Genomic DNA, 10,329 nt, shown 5'->3' on the forward strand with positions numbered 1-10,329 from the left:
TGCAGTTATTGTCTAATGTGTGTCAGTACTGCATACCTCTGTCTCCCTCAGGCGTCTGCGGAGGCTGTCACTGGAGTCCTCCTTGGTCTGCAGCCTCTCCAGCTCACGCTCCATGCGCTCCTTAGCCACCCGAATACTATGGAGGAGATCTGTGGTCTCACTACTTCCCTTCACTGCCTGTGTTATGGGCCGGGGTACAACAAACACTGTCTGTCATCTATCTTACATTGAAATAACATTAAACTGTTGTAGTTTAAACTCTAAAGACTTGATTGATAATTGAATCCATGAATAGCGTAGAATACTGGGTGAAAATGTGATTGATTGTGCCTCTAAAATGTGGGCCCATACAGCTTAGAGAATTCCGTTTGGATAAAAAGAAAATGATAACGTTTTCGAAAAGGGTATTAAATGTATATTCATCTGTTTAAAACATAATAAATGGAGAAACCAGCCATTGTCTGACAGGGGCAGAATAGTTCGATAGCTGGCAATGAAGCTGAAACAAACTACTGATGGTTTTAGCGGAGACAGTTGAATTACTCTCAGGCCACAACTCAGCATCTGCTTCACAGGACAATGAGGAGTTGACACGCATCATTAGCAGGAGAGAAACAGGACTTTTCACATGTCTGTGTGTGGTGAACATATCTTCTCCCCTTACAGCATATGCTGAATATAAATTCATTATACAGGAAGTTTTCAACCAAAATATTCTACCTTGGCAAGCTTATCTTGGAGGTCCTGAATTTTCACTTGCTGTTCAGTATTGGCCTGAAACAGAAAGAGAAAGATAGAGAACATTAACCTTTTAAGCTGCACATTCCTTGGTCCCTAAGAGTTTTACACCCAAACCATCTTCATTGTTTCATTCATAATAACTTTTGTTTTATAATTTGGCATTTGTCTCCTAACCATTGACTGAACAGCATTCCTTGAAGGACCATATCGAACCATATAGGATGTCAACATGTGAGCCAATGGAACTGAAGCGGTACCTTCTCCAGCTTTGACAGAAGCTCCTCCGTGTCAGTTTTGCCTTGCTCCTTAGCCTGTAAGAAAAAAAGCTGAAAATCAGTTAAACCAACACATGCCTTTCAAGTTCTCTGAACGTGGGTCTGAGCCAAGAGATCAATATCAGAGTGAACAGCTACAGAACCTTCTGCATCCTCTGTTGATAGTCTGCTGCTTTCCTCTTCAGCTCTTCGCTGGTTTGACGGGACTCCTTCAGCTCCGACTCGTACAGGTCGCTACGGCGACGGGCTGCAGACAGGTCCTCCTCCAGCTGCCTGATGGCCACGCGCATCTCCTCCAGCTGGGCATGGTACTCCTGCAGAGGGATGCGAGAGGAACGAGGGATGAGAGAGAGGGATAGCGGAGGAGTGCAGAGGTGAAAGACATGAGGAGAAGGATGAGTGCCAAAAAATAACAAGTAAATAGAAAGGAACGGAAAGCATCGCAGAAAGAGATTAGATAGGCAGACATGAGAGAGGGAGGGATGGGGAGGAGAGGTACAACGAAGAGACAGAAAAGGACATACTGTGTAATGGAATCTATTGAACAAAGCATTATGGAACAAGAAGAGGTGGGGCAGAGAAGAAGTGCATCAGCTAAAATCAATTAGTGTCCTTCTCTTCTAAAGTTTTTAATTTTTTTTTAATTTCACCTTTATTTAACCAGGTAGGCAAGTTGAGAACAAGTTCTCATTTACAACTGCGACCTGGCCAAGATAAAGCAAAGCAGTTCGACACATACAACAACACAGAGTTACACATGGAGTAAAACAAACATACAGTCAAAAATACAGTAGAAAAATAAGTCTATATACAATGTGAGCAAATGAGGTGAGATAAGGGAGGTAAAGGCAACAAAAAAAAGGCCATGGTGGCGAAGTAAATACAATATAGCAAGTAAAATTTGCAGTGGAAGAATGTGCAAATTAGAGATAGAAATAATGGGGTGCCAAGGAGCAAAATAAATAAATAAATAAATACAGAAGGGGGAGAGGTAGTTGTTTGGGCTAAATTATAGATGGGTTATGTACAGGTGCATTAATGAATGATTAGCTATGGCTAACAGCTTTCACTTCCATCTCGTGGTCTGGTCACGGGGCATGCAGCAGTCCTGTCAACCAGGCTGGTTAGGACTAGCAGAGGCTAATGAAAAGTAGCATGTTCTCTGTGCCTGGGAAGGGTGAGGACACCCTGACAATGGAACACGACAGGCGCAGCAGATAACATCAGCAGCACCAGCCAGCGCCTCGTTAGTCCCTTTTCATTTAAAAGTTCTCCTCCTGTTTCCATTCAGTTTCAAACCTTGCTAAGTGTTCCTCCATCAACCCTTAAAGCGTGTCTCCGAGGACGTCCGCCTGTTGTCTACAGTAAGTGACAGGAAGACACTTCATGAGTCATTAACTATTATAATAAGAAAATGTAATGTGTAATAAATGACTCACGCCGTGTTTTAAAAATTAAAATGAAAGACAACGGAATTTCATAATCAGTACAATTTCCTCCCAAATTATATTTGGACCTCCTTATAACGTTAATTAAGATACAAAAAGCATTTGCTATTTGAGTAAATGATGATTGGCATTGTCAATTAGGATTCATGGCATGACGCTATGAATTGAGGAAGAAAAAGGTAAACAGTAAATTAAATTCATAATTGGAATGATAATTAAAGGTTTTCACCTGAGCAATACTTGTATCAACTGAATAAACCTAAAACCACAGGGACCTTTCATTTAATCTCTTTGTAGAGTCACATTAACATCCATTTCAAGTAGGAAAGAATCTTCATACAAAATGACAGTGTGTTTTGCCAGCGGGCCAACTCAGCATATCAGTTCCTCGGTGTCCCCAGTCCCCTAGGTCCCTGACTGGATCACAGCAAATCTCTGGCAGCCCTAAACATCAGTTAGCAGGAGAACTGAACTAGGCCTGGGCTTAAGTACAGAGCTGAGTGATACCCATGGAGGAGGAGGGAGGAGTGAGCCAGGGGCAGGAAGGAAGGGATAGGATTAAAGAGAGAGAGAGAGAGAGCGAAAAGGGGGAATACATGGTGAATAGAATGGAACAGTGCACGCCAGAAGAGCTGATTCAGAGTGTGAATTACCTAACTCACACACGCACGCACATACATGCAAACGCACACACACAGTCACACAGGAAGTCCCTCCCTATTGTCCTGACCTGCACACTCCCACTGGGAGCTTCAAATGCAGTAGGTGTAGCCCTGACAGGGAGAGTGATAGTTCTGCTGTAGCCTCTCAAGATGGGGGAGACTAATCCGTGGTCCTGGGGGCTTTGCCTCTAACTTTTCACTCTGCCTTACAGAACAGAATAATCATGTTGATGTGCCAAAGGTAAGTTTGCTGACAAAGTGGTCAAATGAAGCTTACTTTAGGTAGGCCTTAGAACTGGATTAAACCTACCTATCACAGATACAATACTAAGAGGTAGAATAGTTGTCTTATCCCAGTTATAGTCTGTCAGCCTGCGTGCTTTGTATTCAGTGTTAGGGATCTGTTCCAATTAGCCTAGTTTTTAATTCTCACTGCTTCTCAGAATTACAGAATTTGCATGTACTGATTGTCTTGCAATGGATTTCTCTTTCTCTCACTGAAAAGCTTGTATCGCTCATATCCCCAATCTTCCATGCTTGTTGAGCCAACACTGAATACATTCTGCATAAATATGAATATGACTTCCAGGCTCCTAAAACGGAGCGTGGGAGAGAGGCACTGTTCAAGACCTTATGCAGCCCTCAAAATCAAGCAGGAAAGTATTTCTGCAAATATCCAATAGCCTAACTCATTCTCATGTATGACAATTACGAACCACTTTATGAACTTTAACTATAAGTGGATCAATCATTTCCTTAGCTAATTTCCAGGTTTGCATTAGCCGTATCAGTAAGCGGTAACGATACCACCACGGTGACCGTGGATTGGGTGTGAAGACTACAGTGCAGTGATAAAACACCAACACTCCAATTCCCATAATGTAAGATCCAAAACCCCATCGCCTCATCACGACAGGCTGCCCACTGCATCAGCGGCACTGCACACTCTCCACTTCTAGGTATGGATGGTTCACATTGCCATGGCAACCATTGCGCTATAGAGCCTGTGCCTGGTAACCACTGCCAGGGATTCTGCTCTGTGCCGTGGAGGGGGGGGGGGGGGGGGGGGGGGGGATTTTTCATACTGTCTAACTGTCCTCTGCTGTCAATCTTTCAATATCTTAATTCAGGAACTTGGCAACCCTTCACCAAATCAGATCACACACACACACACACACACACACACACACACACACACACACACACACACACACACACACACACACACACACACACACACACACACACACACACACTCACTCACACACACACAAACATACACAAAGAGACACACACACTATTTGGATAATGGTGTGCTGAACGTGAATCTATCCTTCCTCTACACTCCTCAATCAGCAGAGACTCAGGAGACACTACATCACTTCTGAAAGTAGCGAGTGATAAACACACAGGAGACGCCTTGATGTACTGGGGCGCTGAGCTATGCAAAGGCATGCCACTACTAGAGAGATATCCACTGAGACTTTCTTTATGGTCAAGTCCTGTGTGCACGTTTGAGTTCACGCCCACTGCTGGACACCATACTGCAAACTCCTAGTAAATTCTCAATGCTGACACTCACAGAAGGTTATCGCTACTAGAACGTCTATTTCAGACTTCTATTACGTGGCACTCAAGGCTTTTTCTCTATTATCCGAGAAAGGCAATGAAACCACAGTGACAACACTAATTCACATGAATATGGTTCCATGTAGTCAGGAATCCAGACCTAGGGTGTTTAACAGTCTACTGACTCCACCTACACAGGGAGCAGTGGATAAGCCTCAACACCCTCCTCCTCTGTAATTAACCCGGCTTTGACAGGGTAGCACTCTCCTCACACCCCACACGACTCACACCCCATAGGGATGGGCAATCAACCCTTTACAGCACATCCCTCCACAGCACTCTGTGTAGAAGTTGCCCTTAGGCACTGAGCTAGGATCAGCTTACCCTCCCCAAATCTTAACCCTAAACATTACAGTTAAACAGCGTTTAGGGGCAACTTTGTGTTACTCCCTCCACCACCCACAACTCCTGTCAGGCATCTGATGCCCCACAGGAGGCGCTCTCCTCTACCTGTTCTTTGATCTCCTGCAGCTTGTTGCTCTGCTCCCGGATGCCGTGGAGGAGCTGCAGCGCCTTGTCGTCTTCCTGGGAAACCTCCATACGGGCCTGCTCCAGACTGAGCTTTAGACTCTGAAACACACACATGAAACTCAGCAAAAAACAGAAACGGAACATTTTCAGGACAATTAATGAACATGCACCTGTGGAACGGTCGTTAAGACACTAACAGCTTACAGACGGTAAGCAATTAAGGTCACAGTTATGAAAACTTAGGACACTAAAGAGGCCTTTCTACTGACTCTGAAAAACACCAAAAGAAAGATGCCCATGGTCCCTGCTCATCTGCGTGAACGTGCCTTAGGCATGCTGCAAGGAGGCATGAGGACTGCAGATGTGGCCAGGGCCATAAATTGCAATGTCCGTACTGTGAGACGCCTAAGACAGCACTACAGGGAGATAGGACGGACAGTTGATCGTCCTCGCAGTGGCAGACCACGTGTAACAAAACCTGCACAGGATCGGTACATCCGAACATCACACCTGCGGGACAGGTACAGGATGGCAACAACAACTGCCCGAGTAATACCAGGAACGTATAATCCCTCCATCAGTGCTCAGACTGTCCGCAATAGGCTAAGAGAGGCTGGACTGAGGGCTTGTAGGACTGTTGTAAGGCAGGTCCTCACCAGACATCACCGGCAACAACGTCGCCTATGGGCACAAACCCACCCTCGCTGGACCAGTTTATTGTCTATCGTTGAAGGAATGAGCGTTACACCGAGGCCTGTGCTCTGAAGCAGGATCGATTTGGAGGTGGAGGGTCCATCATGGTCTGGTGCAGTAAGTCACAGCATCATCGGACTGAGCTTGTTGTCATTGCAGGCAATCTCAATGCTGTGCGTTACAGGGAAGACATCCTCCTCCCTCATGTGGTACCCTTCCTGCAGGCTAATCCTGACATGATACTCCAGCATGACAATGCCACCAGCCATACTGCTCGTTCTGTGCATGATTTCCTGCAAGACAGGAATGTCAGTGTTCTGCCATGGCCAGCGAAGAGCCTGGATCTCAATCCCATTGAGCACGTCTGGGACCTGTTGGATTGGAGGGTGAGGGCTAGGGCCATTCCCCCCAGAAATGTCCGGGAATTTGCAGGTGACTTGGTGGAAGAGTAGGGTAACATCTCACAACAAGAACTGGCAAATCTGGTGCAGTCCATGAGGAGGAGATGCACTGCAGTACTTAATGCAGCTGGTGGCAGCAGCAGATACTGACTGTTAATTTTGACCCCCCCCCCTTTGTTCAGGGACACATTATCCATTTTTGTTAGTCACATGTCTGAACTTGTTCAGTTTATGTCTCAGTTGTCTGTTCATACAAATATTTACACGTTAAGTTTGCTGAAAGTAAACGCAGTTGACAGTGAGAGGAGTTTATATAAAGCCTGTTGGCAACACTGCATGTAGTACACAAGAGCACCCACACATAGTGCTTTACGGAATCTCTCACACACACATGCACACGCACGCACACACACACACACACACACACACACACACACACACACACACACACACACACACACACACACACACACACACACACACACACACACACACACACACACACACACACACACACACACACACACACACACACACACACACAAAGTCAGGATCTTGGGCCACTCACTGTGCACTCGGTTATGTAGGTAGCCAGGTCTTGCTCCAGGATGGTCCTCTGTGTCTCTGAGGCTTTCAGCTCCACATCCTTCTGCTGCAGCACTGACTCCAGATCAGACATCTTACTCTGGACTAAAGAGATCTCCTGTTCCATCTGAATACAGCAACATGGAGGACAGCTTTATTTGTCAATTTCAGCATTAGTTCATCTTCCCAATGTCAACTGAACTCTTGCAGGTGACCACAACCTTATATTACTGTAATAAACATGGCCATTTATAATAAACCAAAGGACTGAAGTTGACTGTGCAAAGCATTTCCTTGATCACGGCTATTGGGGTTGAAGAAGACTTTATGCTGAGAGTAGTGAAAACATAGATTAATCATTGCAGCAGTGCTTCACAGGAAAGCACGTGAAAGACAACAGCACATTTAAGTCCATTATGTAAAAATCAATGACCGTTGCCAAATCTCCTTTGAACCCAGCCTACTATGAAGAAATTGTGAGGTAAAATCTTTAAGGAAAATTCCACCCAAAAACTGCAATCAAGTTTTCAAGATATATAACTTTCAAAATACAGCATCAGATGATGCTAAATGCATCACGCCAGCTGTATTTCTGTATTTTGAAAAGTTATATAGATTGAAATCTTGATTGCTGACATGCAAAACATGTTGGGACTATATCAACAATAGACTAATGAACCCAAATATCAAAACATAGTTTTAGGGGGGGAGTTTTCCTTTAAGCTATAGGAAGCTATTTCCGTACCTCCTAAGCCAAGCTGCTCATCTCAGTATGTGTGGTTTAAGAGATGAGCCAGTTGGGTGATGGATGAATGCAATTAAAGAAGCCATTAGAGCCCCTGAGGAGCACTGAGAGTCACGGGTGCAGGGCCGTCAACTGTGTCACAGATACGCAATCACAGTACATACTGGAGTGCATAGACTATATGCTGTGTTGGAGTGCTACCACTAACACAATCACAACATAACACACAAAAAAGGATTATGGTATAGAGTCACAGCACTGGGTAGCAACACAAGGCACCACAGTAATGTGGTGTGACAACACAGACACCACATAACAACAGTAGTCTCACAGGACATCAACAAATAATCATAGACACACACTGATAGACACACACAGAGTAACTTGACACACACAGAGTATATCAAACATAAGAGTACCTGTGACATGTGTCTTGTGTCTCTCAATGCTCTCTGTATTTAGTGTCTTGGTGTCTTTAGCAGGTCTTATCTAGAGAGCTGAGGGCTGTAACCACTAATCTGCAGGAGAAAAAAGAGCGTGGGAGAGAGACTAATTGCAGTAAACACTCTATATACATAATCTCTCCTGAAAGCTGTGGGGCTTTTATTTACAGCACTTACCTTTTCCTGTCATTATGTTATACCACACCACCTTTTACAGTTTATCAAATGGGAAATGATCAGCACCATTGAATTGATGTTTAATGTCGTGACAACATTACATAAATGGACTATCACATTCCTTTTCCTAAATGTATTCTTCTAGCAACATGTTGTAGCTTGTATAGGAAACCGGGTTAAGAGCAGAAAACCCCATACAAAAGCCGCCTTTCATTCATAATCATCATTAAATGTTATCTTCTAATCAAACAATTAAGGTAATTAAACAATTAAACTAATCAAGTGAAACACAAGTCAAAGAATTCAAAAGAACTAAATGAGCCCTTTCATGCCCATGTTCAAAACTCAGAATTCAAAAATCCGTAATCAGACCAAACCCAACACTAGAGGGGCCCAAGTAGCACAAAACTCCAGCTCAATCTGTGATGCTTTACATTTGAAGGCATACTCCTTATGTTACATAATCGCACACATAATTAGCATCTATTCTGAGATCTACTTTTAATCACAGAGTGAAAAAACATAGAACCATACCGGTGGACCATGCCGTATGGGTATATTCTGGAATAAGACAAACCTAAAAATAGAGCGTGATTCTGAGTGTGTGTGCACATGGCTGTCTCTTTAAGCACTATTCTCTATATTTGGCAGCCTTTGAGATGGAGAGGCAGGAGAATGAAGAAAAGAAGACTGTCACTGTCTATTAAGCATGGGCTTCTCTCCCACTCCTGCTCACAGCAGCAGCTCAGTGGAGGAGCTTCGACAGCCACAGGCCCAGGGGTTTCACATAACATTCTGCATTCCATGATGCAACAGAGACTATGGCTTCACACAGAACAATCACCAACCCCATAAGATAACACTTCACACATCACATCCGAACAGACAGAGTAGCATATATCCATCATGTGAAAGGAACAATGAGCACTGTCTGCATGGAGTATAGCACTCCAGCCTTAGGCAATGTATATTTGAATGGTACATAACATTATTGATGCAATGCAAGACAGGGTTGATGCGCTCTGAGAGATCCACTCCCCATTCCCCAACACATGCAGAAACCACCAGAAACGTGTGAAATAGATAAACATATTTTTTTAATTTCCTGTTGTTTATATACAGTATCTCGAATCAGGAACTCTGTCATATCCTGCGTAATATGTCAAAACTATTTGATAGATTTCTTATCATGGTGGAGTGGATTACTGTTTGATTTTGGGGTAGGCTGTCAACAGCATGGACTGTGACACTATCTGTTTTCTAATGATGTCAACAATGCGTCTGGCATAGAATCAGCTGTTAGAATACAAATTTAAGATGATCTCTATGGCGTCTAGACATATTTGATGTCATGAATATGATGTCTTTATGCCATGGGTAATGTCCATATTCACTTCAGTTCATTGTGTCTGCGGAAGGTTCACAGACGGGTTTTCAACCGAGCTACATTATCAGAGACTCAGAGCGGGCATCTTAACGGGTCACACATAATGGCTGACGACAACCAGGTTAATTTAAGGTTAATTTAAGCCTACATTTTTAAGTTTAAAAGAGAAATCAGTAAGTAGCTTTACATGTTGTTCAAGGGGCAGTTCTTCCTTAAGGTCAAATGTGATTGATATTAGGGCGGAAGTATGATTTGAAGTTTCAGCAAGTAATTCCAACTGGGTAATTGTTGTGGGATGTCAGCATGCCATAAGCCTACTGCGCGTGTAGAATCAGTGCCATGAAGGATGGTGCAGGCCGGCAAGTTGCTACAGTAGCCTAGCATGGATTAGCAGATGGGATCAGATCTGGCTGACTTGTTCGCAGGCTAAATTTCTCACCAGTTGTCCATAATGAGCCAAGCGAGCAGGCTGTGCAACTGGGCTCATCCTCTGTAATAATTACCTCCCAGAGAGCAATTACAAATAACTAATATTGTTTTTAAAAGCACCATTATAACTAGCGACATTACAGTCAGTCACCTCTGGCTGAGAAGGACTCGGTAGAACAGTGTTGGATTTGTTCATGTCTTTCTAAATGAATCTACCATAACTGGGGAGACTTTATACTGCAT

General features: G+C 43.8%; 1 protein-coding gene across 1 annotated transcript in view; it reads right to left on the reverse strand.

The window, feature by feature from the left end:
• The window catches only part of LOC120063159 (citron rho-interacting kinase), a 52,284-nt gene extending 45,252 nt beyond the window's left edge, over positions 1–7,032 (reverse strand). The window contains exons 1-6 of the mRNA XM_039013355.1: positions 6,889–7,032; positions 5,206–5,325; positions 1,160–1,330; positions 999–1,052; positions 721–774; positions 37–177 (exon numbers count right to left, since the gene is read on the reverse strand). Of these exons, the coding sequence (XP_038869283.1) occupies positions 37–177; positions 721–774; positions 999–1,052; positions 1,160–1,330; positions 5,206–5,325; positions 6,889–7,032 (684 nt within the window). The remainder of the gene's footprint in view (positions 1–36; positions 178–720; positions 775–998; positions 1,053–1,159; positions 1,331–5,205; positions 5,326–6,888) is intronic.
• Between the last annotated feature and the right edge of the window lie 3,297 nt (positions 7,033–10,329).

This window comes from Salvelinus namaycush, chromosome 18 (genome assembly GCF_016432855.1).
Source record: "Salvelinus namaycush isolate Seneca chromosome 18, SaNama_1.0, whole genome shotgun sequence".
NCBI lineage: Eukaryota > Metazoa > Chordata > Actinopteri > Salmoniformes > Salmonidae > Salvelinus > Salvelinus namaycush.